Raw genomic sequence first — 27,956 nt, forward strand, 5'->3', positions numbered from 1 at the left:
AGACGCGCTCACGAGTTTCCAGTCGACCACACAAACCTCAAAGAGACTTTGCGGCTCTAACTTTGGATCCACCAACATCACTTGGTGTCGATACCATGCTGGATTAAGCCCCCCGGCCGGAGTTGTTCGGCCAGAGAAGGTTTGTTTTTCTCCGGTACGATGACCGCGGTCTGCAGCAGAGCCACTGGTAAGCTGCACACTGGTGGAACCAGCACAACCTCACGATGACTGGGAACGTTTCCTCTCCACCTGAGCCTCTGTTGTGCAGTACATAACGGTAGCATGCATGTTTATGTGGTGATGTTTATGCACACCAACAAAAATGTGAGTGTTTGGAGTTTAAGGGATAAAGGAGATAAACTATTAATGATAACAGCAATACTCTCTGAACTCACTGTTGTCGCGGACAACTGTTTCCCTTTTGGAATATTACAGTGATTGCTCTCAGCTGTTGGCTTTGTGCCTGTACTAGGGGCAGATATTCCACGGCAGTGAACATATACAAAAGGATGTTCAGTAGCCTTCACTGGCCTGGCTTCTGTTTTGAGCTGTTCTTCTTCACTCATGTGTTGAAGTTGGGCCTCCAGTATCTGCACTGAATCCCTGTTAATGAGTAATCTTAGTGAAATTCGACACTGAACTTAGCTCCCCTTCTTTTTGTTTACTCTTAGGGGCGAGATCCGTTTTCGACAGGACTGCAGTGTTTGCACTGTGACTTGGAGGTCTGGACGCAGATAGCGAAGAGGTCACCGACGATCTAGCACCATGGACATCGGCAACGATGTGGATCTGTCCAATAAAAACATCACCCCATTGTGGAGGCGCCGCGCAGACAATTATAAACCCCCCCAGGACTCAAGCAAACCCAAACCGCGACCCCTCAGTTACCACATAAATGGGGTCATGACGACGGACTTCCCAGTGGAGGACAACAAGTGTTCCTTAACATTGAGCCAACCTGCTGAGAGGCTGGTGGTCACTCCCCCGTGTTGGGGCAAGAACACTGTGGTGTTGAAGCACGTTCTGCACAAACCCTCTAGGAAATCCAGAGTGGTCCGAAGCATTAGCATCGGGCACCTGTCCAACGGACTCTTCTCACTGGCCAAGTTTCGGTCTGAGGATAGCAGATCCGCCTCACTGGACAATAGAGTGTGTAATGTCGACCGGCAGAAAACCACTAATGGAGTCACGGTATTGCAGGAAAAGCATCTCCAGGACCCCCAGAAATGCGTGCGCTCATGGAAAGACCAGAAGGTATTTGAGATGAGCTCACCCTCATCTGAAGCTGTTCTTAGCTCCTCTCCTGTCATGTCTCCACGCACTTCTAACAACAACAACAACAACTACAACTCCCAAGAACTCTCCTCCCTATCGTCCGCATCCAGCCCTTCTCCTCCAGCATGGCGTACCCCCACCCCTTCCCACAGCTCCACCTCCAGCATCCCCTCCCTTTCTTCCCTTACCTCCTCAGACCCCCCGACCCCGCGCTCCCCATCGCCAGCAGACAGAGGACAAGCACTCCTCGGACCGTCCTCATCTTCGCCTGCCTCCTCACAGGACACCAGGCATGCGTCTTCCTCTTCTTCCATCTCCTTCACCTCACCATCTCCCTCACTTTCCCCATCTATCTCTCCCTCCACCTCCATCGTCCTCAGCACCCACAGCCTTGCTGCCCTGAAGTTGGGCACCCAGCAGCTCATTCCCAAGGGCTTAGCATCCGATGTTCGGCAGAGCAAGGGGCCTCCACCTGAGCTGCAGGGGCAGGGTTTAACAGGGATGCTGGGGTTGGATCATTCCAAGCGTGCATTGAAAGCCCTCAGCATGGTAGAAACAGGAACCTACTTTTCTACAGGAGGGGGTCTCGCTGAGGGGACAGATGGGGAAACTGAGAGCCCAGGGACACTAAAAAGAGGCCTGAGGAGTACTTCCTATAGGAGGGCAGTCGTGAGTGGAGTCGACTTGGAGGTCCCATCGGTAGATTCCAAGGCCCATCAATTGTCCCAGCCTGTCATCAGATGGCTAGATGAGGATAAGATGGATTCACCATTCAGCCCAGCAAGTCCTGGAACTGCAAAGCCCACCAGCCCTGGGACACCCAGACTTACCAGCCCTGGGACACCCAGACTTACCAGCCCTGGGACACCCAGACTTACCAGCCCTGGGACACCCAGACTTACGAGTCCTGGGACACCCAGACTTACCAGCCCTGGGACACCCAGACTTACGAGTCCTGGGACACCCAGACTTACCAGCCCTGGGACACCCAGACTTACGAGCCCTGGGACACCCAGACTTACCAGCCCTGGGACACCCAGATTTACCAGCCCTGGGACACCTAAACTAGCCATCCCCGGGATGTCAAAGCCTACCAGCAAAGGGGAAAACAAGGTGGGTGCACTCAAAAAAAACAAACACTGTTGCTCTTGAAGAAAAAAAGGGTTTGAAATCTACAAAAAAAATCACCTTATGGGAGCAGGAGTAATTTGGAGGTTACCATAAAAAGCTATTAAGACAATTAAAAACTAAAGGACTTTTAACCTTAATGTGGTTCAAGGCACATTTAAATAGGATGTTCCTCAAAACAATGTATTGACTCATACTAAAATAATCCTTCTCAATCATCACTTTACCCTAGAAGTGTTAGGCGGAGTCTGTGTCTACAATGACCCTGCCCTCTGGCTGTATTTTCTATTTTCTTTGGATTTTGCTGTGTTCAGAATCTTTCAGGGTTTCAACCGCTCTAAAAACGTGGCGTCCAGGTGCTGAAATAATAATAATAATAATAATAATTGATATGCCAAGTGGACAAAGCTTGTTCAAAACCAGAGTGAATCTGTGAGGTTGGCTTTCATGCAGCAAATCCTACTCATTTTGTCTTTAAGGTCTGGTTTGCTATTGGTTTACATGTTTGGGTTGACTTTTCTGATGCTCATAGAGAATATGTTTCTGCCATTCATGACCAGCGCGAGAGAAACAAGCTTTATAAGCCTGACGAGCTTAAGAGAAATTAATGCAGAAAGATATCAATGTCGGCATTTGTCTGCAAGTCAAACGCCTATTGCTGAACTGCCGATGCACACGTACAGCCCTGTAGATGGTTACTTTTTCCTTTGTGTTGACACATATTAAGATTTCCTGATTCAGTTAATCATAATCCATCTGACGGGTTTGTATTTTGTTGTGCACACATATGGCATTGATATGGACTTTAGTATTGTGGGTTGCAGTCCTAACTATAAAATGACAACACAGACGCAGTACTGTGGGACAAACTCGACAGCAGGTCAGACGAGGCGTTACAAGGAAACAATTAATGTCGTTGGGAGACATGACGCAATGTGACACCATGCCACACATACACACTTATGCACACAATGGCTCTGTAATTAGACAGGGGTCAATGAAGAAGGTCAGCAGAAAGAACACGTGAAGGTCACACACAGGTGACAGAGATACAGAGGCCCTTTAACGTTTGTGTTTGTGCCTGCTTGTCAGAGTCATGACAATGGTGTTGCCTTTTTTCTTTCAGAGACCAGACAAGAAGAAAGTTTTAACCACTCAGCGGACGTTTGACAGCGAGGGTGAGAACCTTGTTTCCACCACACTTTCCCTCTAATTTTACTACTTTTAATGTATGTTTTTTTTTTTGCCTTTCTGTGTCTCTCTTAACCAAAACTCATGTCCTTTTTTAAAACTTCCAACAAAACAAATGTCTGTTTCAGAAGAGGAGCTGTACCAGAACTACAAGGAGAAGGCTTTACACAATGACTCAGATGAGGATGCCGATTCCAGAGAACCCAAACCTGATAACGGCATTGTGGTGCAGTACAGACCTATACGCACCTCCTGGAGCCAGCTCACTGTGGTCAGACATCACACACACACATGCACACGCACACACGGTAGCCTCCATTCTTCTCATATCGTTCTTACTCTTCCTCTACATCCAGTACATGGATAAACATGCAGTATCCACTCTGCTGTGGTTATGGAGTCTTGGAATGCTGGTGCTCTGAAGTATGCCGTCATATCCAGTTTGGCCCGAGTCCGTTCCCATCCTCCCACTGCTTCTGCCTTCCTCTGCCCCTCACTCTGTTTATCAGGGAGGGCAGGAGCATTTCTTTGAAGACTTGGGTCTGGCATGGAGGCAGACAGTCAACCAGACTCTCAGGAACCCTTGCAAGCACTGGTTGGCCTAATGCCAGTGTTTTGGCAAACTCTACATATTCGTCAGACTGCAAATATGCTTAAAATGTTGCGGTGGCTCTACATTACGCAATATAGTTTGGGATTGGAATGGACGGATAGAGGAATACAGAGGAGCTCATTTTGTTTTCTACTTAGACATTCCCATCTGTTTGTTTACTTGTTGAGGAGGGAAAGTGTCGGAGTGAAAACGGGTGAGGGCGTCGAAAGAAGCAATTAGGATTGGTTCTGAAATTGCTGAGCAGAGAATGATATGGACTCCGACTCTAATACATGGGAGATTGGATTAAAATTTGAACATGTTTTTGTTCCTGTGTATACCAGTGAGACACAGGGGTGAAGTGGGTCAATGCTTCAATGCTGACCAGCACACACACACACACACACACACACTGTTTTAAAGCTGTTCAGGATGCTGGCATGACACTTTCATTGTGTGTCGGGAGATACGTTTAGTTCCAGTGAAGCCGACAACCAGATCTACAAGTTGTCATTGTGTGAGTTTCCAACAAGTCTCATCTCACTTGACTCCTCCCCTCTCTCACCCTGGCACCTCTCGCCGTTTAGGGTTTGGTGGAATGTCACATCATTGGATTTACACATTTCCAAGAATCACCCTTTGTAGTTTCAGAAGGTGGAGCTTCATTAGAGCGACTATCTGTTGAAGCTTTAAAAAAAAAAAGAGAGCGGATACCTAATTGATTGTGTTTCAGTCACACCCAGGGAAACTGCAGAACAGGGCAAAGTGCAGATGGCATGACCAGGAGCATGGTTGCTCGCTCATTAAAACCGCCTCATATTGAAAGCTCGTTATGCTGATATGGTGTTGAAGGTTTGACAGAAGGGAAACTGATGTATGTGCGAAAGGAGTACAAAGAAAGAACCACAAGAGATGTTTGGTCTACTGTGGGTTTGTTTGTTCAAAAGCGTATGAGAAAGATGGCCTCTTTGGATATCTTCTTATACGTGTGAACTGTTAAAGTGTACTGTGAATGTGGCCCAGCTCATAGTGGTTGTATTTGGTGAATCAGGATAGGGAGGCATGCTTTTTACTCGACCTTACCTTCAGCCACAGGCTAAATAATTCAATAGCACTCCAAAAGATTGCTTTGTTTCAAACTTAGTCAAATATTTCTGGACCAAATCTCACCACCCACATAGCAACACGCACAAACACACTTTCCTTTTTAACTGTATGTCTCCGGCCAAATGACATTTTAGCCCAAGAGTTTTTTTTTGCTTTCAACACATTTCCTCTTTGTACACTTGTCTCTTTATTCAGTGCAGATCTTCCTGTTCCCATTTTCTTCAACAACTTCATTGCCTCTCTGTTCATTGTGGTATGCAAAGTGCTCCTGTCTTTGTGTGTGAGGACAACAGTGGCACACAAACGCGCGCGCACACACACGGCACACACCCATGCTACAAATACAAGGGCCGCTGACCTGAATAAAACCCAGAGTCGTCAAACAAGTGTGACTTTGTATTTGAAATCTTTCTTGATCTTTTTTCCCCCTGTTTAGGTGAAGAGAAGTGGTCTTTCAGACCGGATGAGTCAGGAGGAACGCAAAAGACAAGAGGTAGGAATCATGTTTCACACTTTGACGTTTGGGTTCAGAGTGAGAATAATACAAGTTTGGGCTACTTGCATGCGATGTTAAGAGTTACTAAGCACCGGGGGGAGGATGGCTGTCCATTTGCTCTCTGTGAACACCATTAAAAGAGCATGTGCATTATGGACTATTTTAAAATTAAAGCACATGCTTTGTAATTAGGAGGAGGAGGACAGATGTTCCAATAAATATTTTCCTGAATCACTGTCATATTAAGAATGACAAGGCGAATGAGTTTAAACATTAAATTCAGTGACATATTGGTGCTCACGTCGGTATGGAATTGTTCATTCGCCTACCAACATGATTGCGCAGCACAGGTATGTCAAGCATGTTCCTGACTGAGCCCATCTCATACAGCAGTGAGTGAGTCAGGACCTAATGAGGTTATGGAAGCAAGCATAGTCACTAATGGAGGTATCAAACTGACTGTTATGGAAATAAAAACACAAACATGATGTTCCCTCCCTGTTGCTCCCACCTGCCCCTCAATAGTCCATTTTTGAGGTGATCTCGTCGGAGCACTCGTACCTCCACAGTCTGGAGATCCTGATCCGCATGTTCAAGAGCTCTGCCCAGCTCAGCGAGGCCATAACCAAGACCGAACACCACCACCTCTTCTCCAACATCACGGACGTTTGTGAGGCCAGCAAAAAGTAAGTGAGCGGCTGTGTTGTAATGTCTAGCTTTTGTAGACAGAATTATCATCAGCTGTATTATTGCTGTATCAGCAATCTTCAGTCGGTGTATGTTTCTAACTCTTTTGTCTTCAAGGACTTATGAGTGGTGGTTATTATAGGCAGGTTGGTAATTTTACATGTTCCCAAACTTCTATCAGTGTTTGTGGTTTTGTTAATTGCTTCGATGACTTTCTTATTCAACAACACTCGGTAGACTGCACTCATTCTATGAGCGGTGTGTCTGTTGCCACAGTTTACTGTATGTCTATTTTTCTGCCTGATGTTGTAGCTTCAATCAGAATTTGTTTTCAGTTGTGTCTAAGGGATTGTAGGTAGGCTCGCCCGGCTGTGTGTATGTGTGGTCACATGTTGTAGGGCAAATTGAGTGAAAGTTCACTCTATAAACCGTAGACAAGTGGACTGCATGCGCCAGTTTTTGCTTTTTTTTTTGTGAGTCCATGAAAAATGAAACGTCCAAAATGTGCTGCTCTGAGTTTACCCGTCCATCATGATTTGACATTCATGGCCAGGTAACCATGAACCTCCAATAATCCCATAAACTGAAACACTCATGCACAAGACGCCATGAAAGTTGAGACTGATAAAAACTGTGCTGCCTCAGCAATTACTGTGCTATACGGGGATCCATTATTCTACAAATGATTGAGTTTTTGAGCCCACATGTTCTTTGTTAGGCTATAAGTGACTGTGCTTTTAACTGTGGTATCATTTATTATGAGCCTACTATGCTGGTCTGAAGTCACTGCAGTCTCATATCATTCAACAAGCCTGCTATGAGAACTAAAGACTCCAGTCCGGCACTCCTAGCCACATTTACTGCACCTACTCTGCCAACAAGTTGTTCCAAGTTTTTTGCGGTTATTCTCAATAACCGAGTGTCAATAATGTGGGTTAATCCATCTGAGGTTAAGTTCCGTCTGTTGCCTAGGTTGTACGTTTACCCAGAGCATTCACTGCCTTGGCTCTGCAACTGTTCACGGCATTTGCACACGGATTCCATGCCAGGGTAGCAGCCCCCTCCTCAGAGAGAGAGATTTCCTCTTTGCATACAATAAACCATGAAGGGAAAAACAGCTTCAATGTGGATTGACATGAACATTATGTTGTACATTTAATTACTCCTGATTCCCACTTCGTATGAATGGTGGTGTCTGTAAATTCCTCAACAATTCCTCCCTGTGTTCGGACGTGCTGCAGCCCATCTCACTCCCCTGTCTCCTTTCTATACACAGACCACCCACATTAATGCGATACTTTACCCTCCCCCCTAAATAAGGAGACCTACATGGGCCTAGGGTGTAGAGAGCAGAGCATGGAGATGAAGGGACAGCATCTCTTTAGTTATAAGTTGTAGTACATGTATTACTTGGAACAGATGGTCAGGTTTTGAGTTTAGCCTCTCAAAGAAAATAGAAGAAATATCACTCCTGTGTAGTCTGTGTGATTGTGAGTGGGAGGGCTGTTGAGTATTTTACATGCAGGTGTGTTACTGATTGTATTTCACTTGCAGCCCTAGAATATTACTTTATAATTGCAGCAGCGTGCTTTAACACTGAGGCAAGCCAGTGAGTTTGGCCCCAGGATGGAGCGCTGCCTGAACTTGAACAGCCTTGACCTGCTAGAGCCCTGAATATACCTTTTGGATGAGGGCCAGAGGTCAGGGGAACATACGTTTGTTCTCGGTTATCCTGTGTGCTCATGCCATAGGCAGAAAGGTCGTAGTTCCAAGAGTTTGGGGTCAGTCATGGACACAAGTTAGTCATAGATGGGGATAGGAGGGGCCACTAGAGGTCCTTTTGCAGATGAGCTCAAACTCTGTCCAACTGGTCAAGGTCAGCATCCTGTGTCGTGCGACACCTTCCTGTTTGTCACCTTGGATCGTGCATGCAAAAGCACTTATTCTCTTGAAGTTGGTCATGTGGTGTGCCATTAAACGGACCATCTGGTGGAGCTCAGGAAGAGGAAAAACCTCTGTTATGGTTAATGGTAGGCTATGTCTATTTTAAGAGGCGGGGACTTCCTATTTTGTGATCTTACAGCGGGTTTAGAAGAAAGGTGTTGTCTCTGCTTCCTGCCTTCCTGACTTTATATCTGCCATTGTGTCCTATATTTTCTCCCATGTGGAATGACTCTTGATTTGATGCCTGTGACTCAAGCTGTTGCCATGTACGCTATGAATCCCTGGCATACTAACCTTTATTCATCCTGTACTCAGATTCTTTAAGGAATTGGAGGAGAGACACCAACAGAACATTGTTATCGATGACATCAGCGACATCGTTGACAAGCATGCTCAGTCCAACTTTGATCCCTTTGTCACATATTGCTCCAACGAGGTCTACCAGCAAAGAACCCTGCAGAGGCTGGTGTGAGTGACCGATCAGACAAATTATGTTCTTATCATATCTGTTGTGGATTTGATCCAGCATGACTGTTCTGACATTGTGAACCAGGGGGCTTTGCTCTTCCTCCCCACTTGTTTTTTCCATCTTTCTCTCTTGTATCACTTGCCCCTCTTTCTGAACACCCAAACTCCTTCCGTCCTCTCTTGCAGGTCCAAGAATCCAGTTTTTAAGGAGGTGCTGACCAGGATAGAGAGTCACCCAGATTGCAGGAACCTCCCCATGATCTCCTTCCTTATCCTGCCCATGCAGAGGATTACTCGCCTCCCCCTACTCATGGATGTGAGTGCATTGTAGGATAAAGTAGCATGAGCTTTGGAATAACAATACTTTGACTCTTACGCAACAGTTTATTTATTCATACGAGCCTGACTAATTATACATGGGGTGTGTTCTAACCTCAAAGATGTTTGTGTGCCCCTACATCATTCCTCGATGATCTGAATCTTAATCTTTACCCTTCCCTCTTTCGTTTTTTTCCGGCTTCCTTTGGCACCACGTTATTCTGTCCCGACTGTCCCTTTCTCTCTCTCTTCCTCTTCCTTGCTCTACGTTCATCCCCCTCTGTCCCGTCCTCCCTTAGTGTCTCCCTAGGGACTATGGGGTTTATGCTTTTGGATCCTGAGAGTTTGGTTTCAGTTAATTGCTTCCCACAGCTTTCTTCATGCATTAGTATATTCTCTAGGTTTTGATAGTGGTGTGCTTGAATGCAAATTATTGTTATTTGTGTTTTTGTGCATGAATACATTTTATATATTTTTTTTGTCATTGTACGATAGGGTTGCACGACAACATTTAGATTGAATTCCCAATTTGTTATATAGGAAAGAAAACCAACAACAACAAAACTATATTTATAAGTGGAGGATGAATTAAGGCGTCTCATAGCCAGAGTGAAGAAGCTGTTTTGAAGTCTGGTGGCTCGGCAGCTGATACTTCTGTATCTCTTTACAGGCGGCAGCAGGGTGGACAGGTGGTGGCTGGGGTGGGTTTGGTCTTTGAATATCCCTCTAGCTCATCAAAGGCTCCTTTTCTCACCAGTATCACTGATGCTTAGTAGATTGGTGCAATAAAGTTCTGGGTGGTTTTGATCACCGCTGTAGAGCCACATCCCATGCCACTTTGTAATGTTTGCAGTCAGGATGCTTTCTATTGGTCCTTTTATAAAAGTTGACAAAAACTTGGCAATGGAATTTTGCCACAACCGTTTATAAGCTTTGTGCGTCGTCTTTCTTAAATTAACAATCTGCTCCTTGGTTATACTGACGTTGAGCAGTACATTGTTCCGAGCACCACTCTGCACGGTTGTTTATTTCCTCTCTACATATAGTCCATTGTTGTAGTCCGGCAGATGAAGCTAGTGTCATCTGCAAACTGCTAAGTTCTCTTCATGTTTGGGGTGTACAGCGTGAATAGGAAGGGGCTTAGCACACAGCCTTGGGGGTCTCCGGTGGTAAACACAAAAATGTGTGTCAACATGGTCCGTGTCCCCTCTGGTGGAGATGTGGACATGCTGGTGGAATTTACGTAAAACAGATCCCAGGCATTTTTTTGTATTTGCATCGGGGGGGGGGGATGTAAACTTCAGCAACACACTGGTGAATTCACTGGGCAGAAAATATGGCGTCTGAGCATTACACATTCGACATCAGGGGAACATTGACCCATCAACTTGGACAACGTTTAAGCACCAATCATCATTGATGTAAACCCACAGCCCGCCTCCCCTCTTCTTACTGGAGTTTGCAGTCCGCCCGTCAAGTGCAATAGCTTGTTCCGGGATGTTATGATGAAGCCATGTTTTCCGTTAAGATGTGTGCACAAGAGTTTCTGATCTCGTGGTTTTATTCCATCCATCTTATTTTCCAGCAACCGGACATTAGCTAGGAGCAGGCTGGGAATAAACTTAGGTCCATGCTGCTTAGTCCTTTCCCCGGCTCTCTTCCCCCTTTTTCATGGGTCGATCACACTGCTTTTGATGGCGTCTCATTCGGCCGGTCTGGCTGAGTGGTCGGAGGATTTCGTGAGCGATCATTGTCTCAAGAGCAGCTGCACTTATTCCAATCCTCATACTTACTTTTCCGATGTCTACATATTTTTGTCATAAATGTAGCAAAGTCTGTGGGAGCTACCGGCCACTGCCTCTGCATGTGCCGCCATTGCCAGCTACTTTATTCCATCAAAAAGTTAAAATAACTGATTTGAGCCCTGACTATCTGTGTTGCAGACAATTTGTCAGAAGACACCTAATGACTCGGCACAATACGAAGAGTGTAAGAAGGCTTTACAAGCAGTAAGCAAGGTGCGTGGGTTGAAAGGGTCAACTATTAATGTTATGCAATCTGGATTTTATGTTTTTAATTTTCTTGTGAATTTGTATCTGTGCATGTATACATATTATTCAATATATCGATAAAGTGCAAAACCTCCTATCTGCAAAATGATCCAGGAAAAGCGAGGGGAACCTCCTATCTGCACTGTATTTTTCTTTTTGTATTGTGTATTAAGTATTCGTAACAAATAGCATTCTGCCAGAAAACATTTTTTTCTTTTTATATTTTCAAAAAATCACTTCCTATTTATTGTATTTTGGTAAAGCACTTCTACTTGCAGCCCTTCTTTTACTTGGATATATAAGCATGATCATTAAGGAATTATTTAACTATCATCATAGCATGCAGCATTCAATTAATATATACGGGTGAAAAGTAGAAGGAATGCGCACATTGTGATTAAAAGACACTGTATGTGTTTTTGTGTGTGAGAGCAGGTGGTAAGAAAGTGTAATGAGGGCGCGCGCACAATGGAGAGAACAGAGATGATGTATACCATCAACTCTCAGCTGGAGTTCAAGATCAAGGTATGGACACACATTGGTACACACTTGTATCTTGGGTGGTATTCTAGTTAACAGAATAGTTGGGACATTTTTGGGAATGTGCTTATTCAGTATCTTACTGAGAGTTGGAAGAGAAGATAAAAGATGTATTTTTTTAAATATGAGGCTGCAGCCAGTTAGCTTAGCTTAGTATTAAGAGGCAACACAATCCGTCAACATATCTTATCTATGAGAGTGACGCAAGACATTGTTGATATGAAGACCAGACAGAAGATATTTAGTGTTTATGAACTGCCTGTGGTGGTCGGTAAAGATGAAACGTGGGCTTTGCAGGCATGCACTGACATGCAACACTTCTTTACACATAATGCACAAATGGCTTGGCAGGCTGAAGTGTGTCTAGTGTGGGAAAGTAGCTGTTGGCACATTTGGGATTCACTGAGGTCTCGAACATATTCTCATCCTGCATAGCCAGCTGTTCATACATGCAAACACAGATTCAGGAATTCCTGACGGCACCAACATTTCAGACATTTTGAAATACTTTATATGGTTCGATGTATTGTTTTTTCCGGCTATTCACATTCCCTTTCTCATTTCCCCCCAGCCCTTCCCCCTGGTGTCATCCTCCAGGTGGATGGTAAAGAGAGGAGAACTGACTGCGTTTGTGGAAGACAATGGCATCTTCCTCAAGCGGAAGTCGCGGCAACAGGTCTATTTCTTCCTCTTCAATGACGTCTTCATTGTCACTAGGAAGAAGAGGTGAGTGTGGGCCTGTGTTCGATATGGCTGGTGTGCCGGCTTTCCTCACCTGTTCTGACATGTTGCGGGTGAAAGTGTAACCATAAGCCTGTGGTTTCCACTGTGTGAGAACGTATGGACCACCTATGGCCAAGACCCTAAGTGCAGGGCGTGTAATGTCGTCCTCTCCATCCTCGTGTTTTAACTGGTTTTGTGATATTGACATGTTCACATAAAGAACAATTATTGAGGTCCATGCTGGAAAGAAAAATAAACAATTGAAAGAAAAAACAACAACAGCTACGTCAGTCATAGTGTGACGACATTATTGACAGTGTTGAGGAAGAATTAAAAAAAGGGTCAACACCCTCAGATGCACTGTACAATCAGACTGATCTCCCACATTGCCCCCCCCCCCCTGCTTTTTGGGTGTGTTGTTTATTAAGCTGAACAGGTGCAGTTACCTGAACCTGCTGCGACTTGGCATCATGAATCGGAGCCTGTTTTTGTCTGAATGTTGTCAAGGTCTCAACATGTCCTGGTGCCATGCATCATCCTGCGTGTTGTCAGCCTTGTTAGTGAGTCTCCTCCGTTTCCTCTAGTTTTAGGCAACACCATGAAACTAGCCACAAAGAGGACTTCCTTGAAATAGTGCAGTCTTCATTTGTGTGCGAGCAGTGTGGGTTTTGCGCGAGTGCGTCTACTTGTGCCAAAAAAAAAAAAAAAATCCCTTACCGTCCATCTCCCTCTGGGTCTGGAATGAATTGTCCCGCCACTGGCAAAAACTATGATTTCCTAAGAATCATAAAAAGTGAAAAAGAAAACATTCCATGTGATATTTTTCTGGAAACCTGATCCAGGACGGCATACTGCACCAGTGTGTGGTGTCGGGCCTGGCTTTGGGAAAGGGAGCGCTCTGGAATCACAGTGTGTATTTGTGCGTTTGAATGGGAGACGGCGTTATAATATTGGTTTGTGCTGCAGGTGAGTGCCGGAGCCCCGCTGTGGCACGCTACTCTACTGCACTCCATCTGCAGTAATCAAAACAAAAACACACCAGGGGTACCAGAAGGCCAGCCGGGCACAGCGTGGTCACAGACATAATGGTGTAATAGCTCTTCCCTTGTCATTATGACTAGGAGTGTGTTGGGGGATAGCTTACAATCAGCTAACCGAACGTTGTTGCCAAATGCAATAATGTGGTGTGCTTGAATGCTGCCGGCTGCTTCTCGTCTCATTTTTCTTAAGCATAGTTTTCAAGGAGAACCATGAATACCTGAAGGAAGTGGGCAAAGGTCAAAGCCACGGCACTTCCACAGTAGAGTGAAAACAAACCTATGACCTGAGGCTGTCTTCAGGTTTACAGGACTATACATCAAATATATTCAGAAGAAAGAGAGTGTGTGTGAGGCTGTTATTATTTGGTTGGGGATCCTTATGGTTAATATGCTGTCATTGGTTGAGGTTCAATTTAATGAATCTAGTGTTTGGTCCGCTTATCGAATCTGAAATCTTTCAAATCTGAAATTCTTTCAAATCTCTTATTGAATCTGTTTTGATACAGTTTCATAAGGTTTGAGCTAAAAAACTAACCAAAAAAACATTTATTTTCATTTGTCAGTCAGTCAAACGGCAACTGTTTAGATAATCTGTTGATTGATTTTAAAGCACAAATGCAAAACTAGTTATAATCTAATATAGTTCCACTTCTCCATTGTGCTATTCTCTGTTTGTAAATCAAACATTGTTGGGTTTTGGAGTATTGATCAGATAAAACAAGACATTTGAGGAAAGTGATGGATTTTTTCAAAACTTTTTTTAGGATGTTCAATAGACCAAACAAAAGATTACTCGAAAATATATTGTGGGATTAATCAACAATACTATAATATCAATACAAGTTTCAAACCATAAGGTTTTGTTACCTAACTTATTTTGGTTTTATCTAGAAGCTAAAGGTTTCAATAAGAGATTCAGATTTTTAAATTGAGTCAAATCTGCTCATTTGATCCACTTCGAACTGGATCCAAAATGAAACTGGCTCTTGGAAACCAAGCCCATGTCAGACTGGGCTATTGTCACGCAGCGGGGCACGTTTTGTGCTCTCTGGCTCACAGGAACACTTAGGTAACACTGAGTCCACACCAGCTGGCTCCTCATCTTCACTTCCCCCCTTTTTCCTGTGTGATGCTGGGCATCATCTAAACATTAAGTAATATTAAGGTCTTCATCTCTCTCTTTTCCTTTTTCTCTCGCTGTCCTTTCCCATTTTTTGGGGAGTCATGACCTTGTGTTTTTTTGTCTCTATGTGTGTGCGTGCAAACCTATAATCCCTATAACACTTCCTGTTCTCCTTTTTTTCCCTCCCTCTGTTTGTTTGACTATTCCCTAGTCTCAACACTCCTACTGCACTTTGCACCATTGCTCTAACAATGTGTGTGAGTGAGTGACTTGGAGTTGCATCTCAACATCTATCTGAGGCTTTGTGTTGAGGAACTGGTTGTACACTAGGAAGATGGCCGTGATGATGTGTGGTAGATGCCTGTGCTCTCTCTAGCGGCAGAGGGATTTTCATTCCAGCAGAAGTTTGTTTCTGTGTAAGTAGCTTATGAGGAGGCCAAACCATGGATAGATTATGTTGTATTCTTTTGCTTGTTATATCAGTTTCTAACACTCTTCCAACACTGCTAGCTCATGTTAATGGCATTTCAACAGTCGGGCTGTCGGGAGCTCAAATGCTGACGACCCTAGAGACACTCTATTCTTATGTTACTATGAACAGTATTAGGGTGTATTCTTTGTTTTATTTTAGATGGAATCATTAGGATTTTGGTTCACATAAAGGTCGGAAATGTTTGAGGTGAAAATAAATGACGCCAATCATGGAGATGCATTAATTGATAATAATTTTTTCATGGTACCAGGGGCAAAAAATTACAAACCAACTTCTCAATGGAAAAAGTAAAGCCCTTTTTTAAGGTACTTTTTTTTTTTACCAGCCCTGAAAACTTCCCAGAGTGCAGAGTTTTTGCTCTTTAGAAAGAACTTAAACTTAGCATATAACCCATTATTTAATTATGTTATCTCTTTAAAATCACATGAAAAATACCTTTATTACATCCTTATTATATTTGTATTTGATTTTAAGATAAAACAGGGATTCTTGTGGTCCAGATAGATTAATTCAACAATTGTTGAACCAAAATATCCTGTGATAAATTTATAGGTAAGTAAAGCTAATGAAAATAAAAGCTGAGAGGGATACAAAAAAATCTTGAATCTTCGATATGAATCTTCTTTTTGAACTGTTAGTTGAGCAAATAAGTGTATTTCCAAAAATGCCACGGTCTTCTGTTAAGCTCCGGGTCAGTGTGGTTGGCCTGATGCACAGAGCAGCTTGTGGTTACAGTTGGATGCAGCTTCAGAGGAAATTCAGTGAGCTCGCTTTCCCGTCGATTCCTCCGGTTTTTATCTGATCCGTCTCTCCATGAACTCTCGTTCTCCTCTTCAAGAAGTCTAATTGTTTGTGGGCAACAGGCTTTTATTGATCAACTGGCGGACAATAGGGGCTGATGGGTGACAGTTGAACCTTGTTGAGAGCCTCCCGACCGTGACTGGATTCTCCAACCAGTCATGACCCCAGAGTGTGAGCACATCTGTGTGTAAGAGTGAAACAGTAAGACAGATACTGCTTGTTTAACCCCTACCTTTGTCCATCTTGTGTTTGTGTGTTCAGCACATTTATGGGCATGCTGGCCTACGAAAAGTTGGCCGTGTCCAGTAGCTTCTCAGCTCTGTTTCAGTCTTAGGTGGATGAAACGCGTGTGGGCTGCTTAAGCTCTAGTTCTTCAGAGCACTATGAAAACACAAACACACACTCATTCTCCAGGTTCAGTGCCGTATTAGAGGTACCATGTTTCACGATCACCTCCAGATGTTTCGTACTCACTTTCTGTGCATGACACAGGGTCATGGTAAAGGTACTCATGGGAAATGTAGGCATGTCCTAAAGAAACCAGAGGGTGTCAGATTTTGTGTAAGGACATGTAGACAGATGAATGTTTGGACTTCAGTCAGTTATTATTGTAGCACAATTACTTGCTTTGGTTTATTTGTCTATTGTAATTATGTTTGTCTAAACCTAAAAAGGTGAGAAAAGCAGAGGAATCCACATCTGTTTGAATACCAACCTGCGAAAAGAGTTTCTGAATATCTGTTTTCATGATGCTCCAAGTAAACGCGTTTGCCATTTTATTTCCATTTTATGTCTAATGTATGGTTTTCAGCATTTGTATAAAACTACTTGGCTGGTGGGATACAGTTCCAGGAAAAAAAAATGTTAGTGAGTTCAATTGACATTAGTCAATTCCTCCCATCATCAAAACCACCGTCTCAAATGAATCTCACTTGACTGAATCTGTTGACGGACACTGACTTAGTAGTAAAGTAGGTGAAGTCTAACCAAAGCTTTGTGTCTTTCAGCGAGGAGAGTTACACTGTGATCGACTACGCTCTGAGGGACCAGATCTGGGTGGGTTCCTGCCAGCCCGAGGATCTCAACCTGTCACCGGTCAGAAGCAGCGGCGGCATGCTGAGTTCACGGCAAGCTGGCGCCAACAATCTCTTCCGTCTGCGTTTCCGTAGCAACCACTCCGGCGAAAAGGTGCCCATGGTGCTGGGCACGGAGTTGTTGTGAGTGCTTTATTTTGTTATTGTTATTTTTGTTGTTTGTCCCTCCTTTTATTGTGCGTTTTTTGTATCACTTGTGCTTCAGTCACAGATGTACGAGTTCTGATGTTCAGCGTGTGGGTCACTTTTCTCTGAGATCACCGTGCACACATACGAGGACGTCAGAGGACACTTAAGGTTTGATAGTTTGGTTTCCTGTCAAGAGAGCAGAGTCTCTAGCTCAGGTCCTTGTCTTCTCCCTTAAACACTTCTCCTACTCCCTTATCGTTCCTTTATGTTCTCTACTATCCTTTTTAAAGGAAGAAAATTCCACTATCAATTATCCTCTCTCCTTAGCTCTTATTTCTTAATCTCTTTTTGGACTAAGTCAAGTCACAGGGATATTTAGTTACATCTATTCTCAAGAGCCCGACTGCTGGTTGTTTATGTGACCGAGGAAAGGGAAGTTTATTAGTCGTACTGTCGGCCGTCGTCCTGTAACACAGTCCGGCTGTACCGGATAATTGTTTCGTCTTCTAACCCGACCATCGATTTTGGGAAAAGCGCCTCTCTTTGTGGGAAGACTGCTTGTTGTAGCTGACATGTTTTGCATAAGGAGCGTAAATGATTACTCATTCATCCGACTTAGAAAGACGGTCCGCTGCTTTGAGCTTCCTTGATATTCTGTCGCTGTGTTGTCTCTTTGTACGGCGAACAGAGTGAAACGGGAGGTTGCTTCGAGAGATTATGTAACCCGCACAAACAAAGAGGATCTGTCATATATATGTCCACGTGCATACGCGTACACAAATGTGCAAGCAATTGTGAACACACACACACACGCACCATTTTCACTGTAATTATTTTCTGTGGTTGAAGGCTTTGTCAAAGAGTGTTTTCCTATGCACAGGGCCGGTTCCTCCTCATTCCTGTGAAGTTCGAGAACCTCTTCTGTATTATCATTACAGAAGGAGTGGTTTTCAGTTTCACTGTGCTAAACACAGCTTTTCAATGTCTATTAACTCTTTTTTTGCATCAGCTGAATGTTCCTCAGGTACATATTTTGTAATTTTGTCGTGATAAAATTAGAATCTGTGAGAGTTTCAATATGACTATTTTACTACAGCTTTAAAATGTACATTGTCAAAGGTTATAGAAAGGATTCAATCAATGGTAATTAAACATCGTTCTAACTCCTAAACATGTCAAAGTGACAGCAAGTTGATGAAGAGAAATGCAGCTTTTAAACTTCAAATTTACATAATTTACATTTACAATGCAACGTTTTGTTAACCCTTCAGCACTCACTGCAGCCGTTCCCAGGCGTGAAAGTGAAAATAAAAAAGCGAAAGATGACGAAAAAGTCTCAGAAGTCGATTTTAAAATGATTTGTAACCCCTTCCGTTCAGCCTGTGGTTGACAACCACTAAACTGCTGTTCATCTCCACTGCACACTTCTGTGTTTGTTGATAGAGCTGTGTTATATTCTTAGTTGTATTATATATATTTAAGTGAACTGGTTTACAAACTTATACGTACAAACTAGCTATTCTCCTGCATTGGGGGATATAAAGCAAATGGCACACATACCCCCATTACTGTCAAGTAATCAATTACTTATGTGGACAGGTCATAAATTAAGGGCAGGATGTAGACCTCTGTTTTGATTCCCACATTGATCCAATCCCTTTGTTTGCTACAGTCTGAAACCGTGTGTGTGTGTGTGTGTGTGTGTGTGTGTGTGTGTGTGTGTGTGTGTGTGTGTGTGTGTGTGTGTGTGTGTGTGTGTGTGTGTGTGTGTGTGTGTGTGTGTGTGTGTGTGTGTGTGTGTGTGTGTGTGTGTGTGTGTGTGTGTGTGTGTGTGTGTGTGTGTGTGTGTGTGTGTGTGTGTGTGTGTGTGTGTGTGTGTGTGTGTGTGTGTGTGTGTGTGTGTGTGTGTGTGTGTGTGTGTGTGTGTGTGTGTGTGTGTGTGTGTGTGTGTGTGTGTGTGTGTGTGTGTGTGTGCGCTTCAGTGTATCTTTATGCAGACTCATAGTGACTCTGTGTAACGGTGCCTCTTCTCTGCGCAGGGAATAAATGATTTCATAGACAAGTTCTGGTATTATGATATTGGTTATTTCAGCTTAAAGACTCAACAAGGTACAATTTGCCATAACAGTGTCCCCCGGTGCTGTTCTCCCTGTCCCTCTCCAGTGGCTCTGCTCCGGTGTGCTGCATTACTCCACAAGGTGCACCTGGCCTGGGAAGGACGTGCTTAAAAGCGCCTGTGGCAGCAGCAGAAGGGAGAGCCCTCTGGCCTGGGGACTGCTGGTCTTGCTGCCTAGGATGTAGTTGTCTTGTTTGCACGTCTTTATGTGAATATATCGCATGTTTTTAAGGAGTCTTCTGTGGTTGATTTGGGTCAGTGTTGTTCGCCACAGGATGGGGCGTGACATTGCTGAATAACAGTTTGGTCCACTGATGTCAGCCCCCATGCTGTCTCTAAGTGAAACCTGACAGAGCGACTGCAGTAATAGTGTTAAGTGTGACTGTCGTGTGTGTGTGTGTCTGTGTGTCCCCTCGACTTCCTCCCTCGATAGCTTGAGTTTGGGGCCCTCTGTAATGATTTATGCGACTGCATCGCTCCGCTCACTGTAGTTCTGAATAAGCCGAAGAAAGCAGATCCTGGCAACTAGCCATTGTGATGGTAGTTGCTAGGCATTGTTTAAGCTGTTGCCTAGCAGTGGCCCATTGTTAAGTGGGCTGTTTCCCACGACTACACCCACTCTCCCCTCTTCTTCTTCACAGCCCCGTGTCTGCTCTTTTGTTTTTGATGACCAGAATAACTTCCTCCTCGTTCGGCCATCCATCCCAATTCAGTGATCTAACCCAGGATGACATATGTAAGTGGTGTTACATTAGCCAGCCTATTCTGGGCTTCTATTGGAGTTAAATGAGGAAGCGAGGACAATACGGGGTATTGAGGCTATATAATTGCTATAAGAGAATAGGGCTGCCACTAATGAATATTTTCACGATGAAATTATTTATTATTTTGAATACTCCTTAATTGTATAAAATGTCAGAAAATAGTAAAACATGCCTATCACAAGTTCCAAGATCCCAGAATGACGACCTCAAATTGCTGATTTTGATGGAGTCAACTATCTATTTTTATTATATAATCATCTGTTAAAAATAAACAAAAGAAATGTGACCCCATGCATCAGTAATTCAGACGGCTGGATCAGAGATGGGACAAGGACGCCTGTGACTCTCTTCCTTTCTGTCTGCGTCGTCCTCCTTTTCTCGCACCCTTTTGTTCGGTGTGCATGTCAGAGCGTTCCCCGTGACCCTGATGCTGTGCCCTGTCCAGAGCCAGTGAATTGTGCTTCTATATGAGTGGAACAGAGCAGCTACAGAAGTCTGCAGCAAAACAGTTCTGTTAGTCAGATATGCAGCGATAACACGAAGCAGCACCCGTTACGTAACAGCCCCCACCGGAGGAGGGGGTCTATACTTCTGTTGCACGCTTTGGAAGAACTTTCTTTTTGTTTAGGTCTGTTTTTGTTTTGTTTATTATCTTAGCCAGTCTGCTTTTTGCTTATGTGATAACAAGAGTTTTGCTGATGGGAATTGTTCTCTCTGCCTGTGAGCTTCCCTCGCTGGAAAGCTCCGATCAGAGAGATGTCGTGTTTTTGTCTGAGGAGAAGAAATTGTACATGAATATCGTTCTGACCCGTGGTGAAGTGGAAACGAGCAAGGGACTAGGTTAAAAGTAAACTATTTGATAGGAGTGAGCAGAAAAAGGGGCGGGGGGTAGAAAACAGTGGTCTGGTGGTGATTTTAAGTTGGCTGAGGTTAGAAGGAGGCGGTCTTCGCTCTTTATCTGCTCGTGAGAAAGGGGTTTTATAGTGCAGTCTCCTTTTCAGAGGTTAAGCGTGAACCTTTGACAATAGATTTATGATTCTTGACATTCCCATGCACGGTGGGATGAATGGTTGAAGGCAGAGGGAGCTTTACTACACTCTACTACTTGAAAAGGCTCATAGTCATTGAAACAAGAGGGCAAGCACCTGATGTCTGTGCATATGCAGTATTCACATGCATCTAAACACACATACACACTGTCAACGGCTGTTTTTACTATTTTTTCATACCCTCTGGTATGTGGCTCACATTCCACAGATAACCATTAAGTGCTTCTCAAACACATGTGGTGGCCTGTGCTTGATATATTGAATACATGTGCATTCATAGTTTCCATAAAGTATTTCAGATGTTCAAGCATTAGAGCGCGACCTGTCACGATGGAGTGTTTGTGCACATGAATCTGTTGGCATGTGTGTCCAGCTGTTAAATGCAGCATCTAACAGATGGCTTTCCCACAAGTGAGCGGGCCCAGCCAGGTTCACATTTGCGGTAACGTTTCCCAACAACTATTGGACGGATTGCCATGGAATTTGGTCCAGACAGTCTCGTTACTGTCGGCATGAATTGCACTTTTCATCTCTCAACATCATCAGGTCAAAATTACAGCACATACTTTGGTCAACGACTAAAGGTTTATGACATTCCCAACCGACTCAGCTGTATTTGGTGTTTAATGCTAATTAGAAAATGGTAGCGTGCGAAACTAAGACTGCCGATAACATGTCCTACATTGTACCTGCCAATTATCAGCATGTCATTGTTGGCATGCTAAAGTTAACATGAGGTTAGCTGCCCAAGTTCAGCTTCCTAGACACTTGCTTTCAGGAATGAAGCAACACGTGTTTATCCTCAAGACAACGGCTCACATAAGGAACAATTTGAAATGTGTAGTTGTTGATGAACACACCAAATATTCATAATAAACAATGATTGACAACACATTACAAATATTTTCCACCTCGACTTTGGACTACACCAGGCAATATTTAAAATGTCTGGTAAATGATTAAACGTAGTAGAGGGGTACCAAAGAGAGATGATAGGTGTTGATTTGAGATTGTAAAAATGTATTATTGGACTCCTTTATCGGTCATATTGCATTGTGGGTTCACAAAGATGGCTTGAAGTAAATACTTTTATTTCAAGGTTTATAGTGATGTCATACAGTCCAATTAGTTGTGGAAAGCTGACGTGACCCCCCCCCCCCCCCCCCCCCCCCCCCCCCCCCCCCCCCCCCCCCCCCCCCCCCCCCCCCCCCCCCCCCACCCCCCTTTTTTTTTTTTAGAGCTTGTGTGTCTGGTAAAAGATCAAAACTGCATGTGTACAATGGGAACACAATACTGAGGTCTGACTCATGGGACTTGGAGGTCCATTTGTGCCCCTGGGAAGAGTGTCCCGCTCTGTGTGTGATTCTCTGGGCATGTTGCATCTATCTCCAGGATTCAAGCCAACGGTGCTGAGTCAGAAGGGGCTGACATAACCCCCTTGGTAATTTCCTAAACCCCCTTTATCTCCCACTCTTTCTAAATGCTCTCCCCCTTCAGTAGTCTCTGAGAACAGGTGAAATGGGAGAGCTTCGTGGAACTTGACCTGTGTGACTCCACCCACTCTTTCTTTCCCATGAAACGCACAAGAGAGGGAAAGCAAAAGCAGGTCTGTACCCTCCTGGGAATCGGCCTTGTGCTTGTTCTCCTCACTTCTCTGCGACTGAAAACATACCTCTGTTCTCTCATTGAACGGGGACAGAGAGGAGGGAGGGAAAAGGCCAAACTTGCTGTGCAACTAAGTAATTCATTGGCCTCCATTGCTTGTCAGCTTGTGACGGACCTTTTTATAGCTGCTTATATTCTCAAACCTGCTGTGACGAAGCGCGTGCCACATCTGTGATAGATGCTCTAAAGAATGAAACGCACCTAAGGTGTGCAACTCTCACAGCACTCCCGTTTTTGGAGTTGTGAAGTTAATACAACTTCCTGTAGTGTTCATAACTATTTCAGTGCCAAGATTTCATGTGCTGAAATGTGTGCTTTTAGGAATGAGCGTGCTCGATGGATCAGCCGCCTGGGCCAGAATGTCGACAACAACAAGAGTCAGGACAGAACCAGTAAGTACTCTTTGAAAGAGCTCCCTGAACTCTCCTCTTGGCCTATTGCACCACCTTGTGGTCATTTGAAGAACTGTCTTTCTTTTTAAAGAGATTTCACAATTGTCTTAAGTTCATTTAGATATATTCAAATAAGGCTGGTGTAACCCATCTGAAGTGATTTCTATATTTCTGTATGTGTTGTAGATGTCATGCAGGTGGAGGTGGTCAGAACCTACACTGCCAAGCAGCCAGATGAGTTGTCCCTGCAGGTGGCTGATGTGGTGCTGGTCTCGCAGACTGTGGAGGACGGTACGTTAGCTCTCTCTCTCACCTTTTAGCGCTAGCTCTTTGTATAGCTTCACTCAAAGTCTTTAGTATTCACCATCCCATTTCAACTGTCATTTTATTATGCAAAACCGTCTTAATACCAATCTGTCTAATATAATGGACCGTAGACCTCATTGTGGTTTAAACCTACAGAGGCCAAAGGTCCTTTCCCTTTTGGTGACCATAGTAACTGTCTTTCCTGTTAAAGAACAGTCTGCATTGAGCATCAAAAGCAGATCACGTGGAAACGCAACACATGCTTCAGTTTTCATGCATCGGTGCAATGTCTCCTCTTAGGCTGGTATGAAGGTGAGCGACTGCGCGACGGCGAAAGGGGGTGGTTCCTCGCCGAGTGTGCTGAACCAATCACGTGCCAGGCCACCATCGAGCGCAACATGCAGAGGATGGACCGTCTGCAGGGGTTGGAGACCAACGTGTGAGCCGTATGAGCCCGGGGCTTAAACCCACAGAGGGCTTCGCTCAGCTGGTAGTGAGCCTTTAAATCACCAGTGACCTTCCTTTTAAGAAGAGAACCCAAACAAATGAGTTCAGTAACCAGATCAGTGGCCGGCCTCCCGGGACCAAGCTGCCTGACTGTTCAGTGGGTTAAAGATCAAGCCATAGTTCTTAAGACTTCAGCAATTAGATTTCCTTAATTGCTGATCGGTTCCCATGTGGTTGGGATCCATCACATTCATTCATTACCCGGTTGGTAGGAAAACTTAACACCCACTGCCAGTCACTTCAACATGCCGCCCGCTACTTAACTTTTGATGTGAAGTTTGTCAATGTTATTTTTTCCAAACATTTGTTAAACGTGACCGATGTGCCATGTAATAATTGGAACTACAGTATCGCTTTAGGAGGTAAAGTAGATTTAATAGTGTGCAGATGACAGCAGCCTGATGTGTTAATGAGGATCATCAGGCCATGTAATTAGGAGCTTTGTCAGTAACAATGTAACTATGAAGATGTTGGTTGTGAAAGAGATAATAAGGCAAGGCGGTGGGATTAGCAGCTTCTTTAGTGTGTGGGTTAGTGTAGAACTCGTGTTTCAGGAGCATCTGAACACAAGTAAAACTAGTACAATGATATTTACAAGAAAATACAGAAGGGTGTACGTTGAGCTGCAGAAAAAACATGAATGCTAATTGTCTGAAGTCATGAAACTGTCATGAAACTGTCATACATTAGAATTACAGTTCTAGGTATAATCTCATGACATCCACGGGTTAAGTAGAAGTATGAGTCCTCTACCTTGCCGTTTGCCACCACCGTGAATCAGACTACATTTGTGTCACGTATGCCATTTTTCTCCCCATCCACTCAATAATTTGGACAGCCGGAAATATCTCACACCTTAGATGCCAGCCAGGGTTGTAAATATAAATACCCCCCCATCCCCCCCAGGATTGATATCTGTGATGTTACAGAGGAAAGCTGAATTAATTTGTGTGTGCTGATGGCGAGACCGGAAGAGAAGAGCGCCCCTGCTTCTAATGTGATTGTCCAGCGTGAGTCATATGTTTTAGTGTTGCCATGCCCAGCCAAAGGAAATGAATGGCTTGGTCAGAGTGGTGATGACACCATCCACCAGGCCCACATGACTCTGTTGAGCTACATGAAGCGAGGTGTTACGGTAGCGGGCAGAGCACCCAGGAGGAAGGACATGGGTATCCAGACAAAGCTTTGCATTTGCACTCAGGGAACATTACCTCTGCAATACCACACACATAAGCATGACATTCTTTATTTCAATCACCTCCTGTACTTGTAACTATTGTAAATCATCTGTGTACATGTAAATATGTAAAGCAGTCTGAATTGTAACATATGTTTGCCTAAATACAGATTTATATTGCAGAAACTGCAGACAACCTTTTAATATTTCAGCCACTATAAATAAAAGCTCAATTGCCTGGGGCCTGTCATGTACTCTCAATAATCAATATGAAATGTACTTTGAGGATCACTCCAGTAACGTTTGGAACAATAAATGAGCCATTTGTACATAAATCCTTTGGCCAGCAGCACTTTTTCAGATATTTGTGCGATGATATCTATGCAGGTGTTGATTGTATCCAAATACTACCCAGGTGATTTTCATAATTGCTCGCTCAAAGCTCAGAATAAATGGTGCTCTCCCATCATAGAACAGATTATGGTTTCCCATAATAAAGCCTGCAATATTTCAGAGTAATGGTGATCACTTTGTTTTTGAATTCCTACAATTCATCTTAGTCAAGCAGATGAAGCCACGCCAGGCGTTTTTTAATGTATTGATCCTTTCTTTATTGTGCAGTGACATTAAAGAGGAGCAAGATCAAACCAAATAAAATGGGTACTGATTGTGGATTAGAACATGGATTGGTCCTTGCTAAATAACAGAAAAGGCAAAAAAACTAAATAATGCGAGTCATTCAAGTGTACAACATTTTCCAGTACTATTGCATACTGGCTTTCAGAAGCGCCACCAGAGAGGCCAGCTGGTTGTCATAAATATCCCAACTAACCTCTGTGGCCAAGGGTCATTTCTCCTCAAAGCCAGCCACACCTAATCGTCATCATCGTCATTGAAGTGTTTGTGTTGTCCTCTTGGGGCAGATGCCCACGTGTTGCCATAGCCCCTAGTGCCGCCTGTAGGTTTCTCCTGGGTGGTAATGAGGTCTATGATGGCTGTGATGACGGCACAGTCTTTGGACTGACGATTTTGCCAGTCTACGGGAGCAGGCTTACGGATCTTCTCCTCAAGCAGAGAATCCAGCGCTTTCTTTAAGCTCTGTAGAAAAGACAGGTAAAGCTCGGTCAGTCAAATGTATCTCATTATTGGCTTTGTTGCGAGTGTGTCCTTTGCTTACTTTGACAAGATGAGCTATGCGTGCCGGGGATCTGAAGACGATCCACTGGTCCACGGCGATGGTCTCCTGGTCCTCATCTTTCTGGATTGTTATGTCTCCTCCAAAGAACAGCAGAGAGAACGGGGATACCTCGGTGCAATCGTAGAGGAAGATCTGAGGACACGCAGAGAGATGTCGCTAACGCACAATGACAGAAGCTTGAAGACAAACACGCTCACACGGTCAGTGGCGGGATCATTATGACACAGGCGTGCCCGACAGCTACTCTGGTGTGGGCTGAAAGTGTCCCATTAGTGGAGAGAGGCTGTGCGACTTAAATGTGTTGAGAGAAATGTCATCTTGCCCCGTCTGTGAATTTCACAAATGTGTTCCACTCTCTTCCATCTATTTTCCATCCTGTGCTCAACTGACAGCTGCTCATGCAGAATAGCTTGACTATTGATGCCCAAATAAAAAATAGTATCTGTTTTTAAAGAAATGACAAAGTAAGTAAATATGTTATATAATATAATAATTGAAAATGTGAAATATTTAGACAGAACATAGAAGAGACGCTCCATTTAATGCACTCTCTGCACACACTTACGCCGTATGCTTAGCTCTTGAGACTACATAAGCAGTAGACAAAAAACATATAGAGATTTATATTTCAGCCTTCAAGGTAACAGAGAGAAGTGTTGAAAATTAGCATCAGAGAAAGGTAGAGGAAGGTGGTCGGGGAGTCATCGCTCACTATCCTTCCTTTTCTTCCAGGACTTTTTGCTTCCTTCTCTCTCACTTATTCATCTCTGAACACCTTACTTACTGTATGTAATAGACACAAATGCATAGCATTGTGCACAAAACCACTTGAAAACATTTGATAATGGCAATACTAATGGTGAAATCCAGCAAAACACTTTCTTCATTAAGACCCAAGAGGCAAAGTGAGAGGCAGAAATCAGAGAGGACATGAAAGGGGTTTTCCTGCACAAAGAGATGGCACAGGAATAACAAAGACAGACAGATGCGAAAAGAGTGAAGAGGGGCAATAATAAAAGACAAGAAACAAAAGGAGAGGGAGAGGAGAGAGGGTGGCAATGGGGAGCCGCATTGACCTTTTTTCCCCCACCACCTCTTACATTGTGTCTGGAAGCTTTGAAGCACAAGAGCCTTTGAGGGCGAGTTGAAAGGCAGCGTTTTAATCAAATATTAATAAAGTAAAGCTGGAATAAACCATGCGTCCTTCAGAGGACGCATACAGAATCAACAAGACACAGCCATACGCACTTGAATGTAAAAGCACCAAATTCATGCAGCCGAGTTGAAACACAGGTATTGATTTCCCGTGTCCCCTCGCTTACTCACACTGCTTGTTCTCATTTTGAGGTGGTAGATGAGCCATGAATAGTTGAAGTCAGTCTCTTCCGCATTGACTGATTTCGGGTGGATACACACCTTTCCATCAGCTTGGGTGTACGCCTTAACCCTGAGAAAGATAAGATGTTAGAGTGCGTCTGGGTGTCAGGGTTACATACTTTGGTTCAAACTTTTAATTAATAAACAAGAATATTATAGTTGTACTACCATCATTATCTCAATAACTGGCAACAGAACCGAAGGG

The 27,956-nt window shown here is 43.9% G+C and overlaps 2 protein-coding genes across 4 annotated transcripts in view; one reads left to right on the plus strand and one right to left on the minus strand.

The window, feature by feature from the left end:
- On the plus strand, positions 1-25,508 carry LOC117741205 (rho guanine nucleotide exchange factor 26-like). 3 transcript variants are annotated; one of them, XM_034548058.1, is made up of 15 exons: positions 1-187; positions 672-2,388; positions 3,530-3,581; positions 3,723-3,865; positions 5,730-5,786; positions 6,315-6,475; positions 8,736-8,888; positions 9,075-9,204; positions 11,150-11,224; positions 11,693-11,782; positions 12,369-12,523; positions 16,985-17,194; positions 23,116-23,186; positions 23,373-23,477; positions 23,793-25,508. In XM_034548058.1, exons 2-15 carry the CDS (start codon positions 766-768, stop codon positions 23,933-23,935), a joined length of 3,168 nt encoding a protein of 1,055 aa, XP_034403949.1. In that variant the 5' UTR covers positions 1-187; positions 672-765; the 3' UTR covers positions 23,936-25,508. The 3 variants fall into 3 exon arrangements, with proteins under 3 accessions (XP_034403949.1, XP_034403952.1, XP_034403950.1); XM_034548061.1 differs by lacking the exons at positions 23,373-23,477; positions 23,793-25,508 and adding an exon at positions 17,277-17,368 and having other exon boundaries at positions 16-187; XM_034548059.1 differs by lacking the exons at positions 23,116-23,186; positions 23,373-23,477; positions 23,793-25,508 and adding exons at positions 17,277-17,368; positions 19,991-22,258 and having other exon boundaries at positions 16-187.
- The window catches only part of dhx36 (DEAH (Asp-Glu-Ala-His) box polypeptide 36), a 22,046-nt gene continuing 19,497 nt past the window's right edge, over positions 25,408-27,956 (minus strand). The window contains 3 exon segments of the mRNA XM_034548062.1: positions 25,408-26,274; positions 26,354-26,506; positions 27,701-27,821. Coding sequence (XP_034403953.1) covers positions 26,050-26,274; positions 26,354-26,506; positions 27,701-27,821 — 499 coding nt within the window. The 3' untranslated portion in view covers positions 25,408-26,049.

Source organism: Cyclopterus lumpus, chromosome 13 (genome assembly GCF_009769545.1).
Source record: "Cyclopterus lumpus isolate fCycLum1 chromosome 13, fCycLum1.pri, whole genome shotgun sequence".
Taxonomy (NCBI): Eukaryota; Metazoa; Chordata; class Actinopteri; order Perciformes; family Cyclopteridae; genus Cyclopterus; species Cyclopterus lumpus.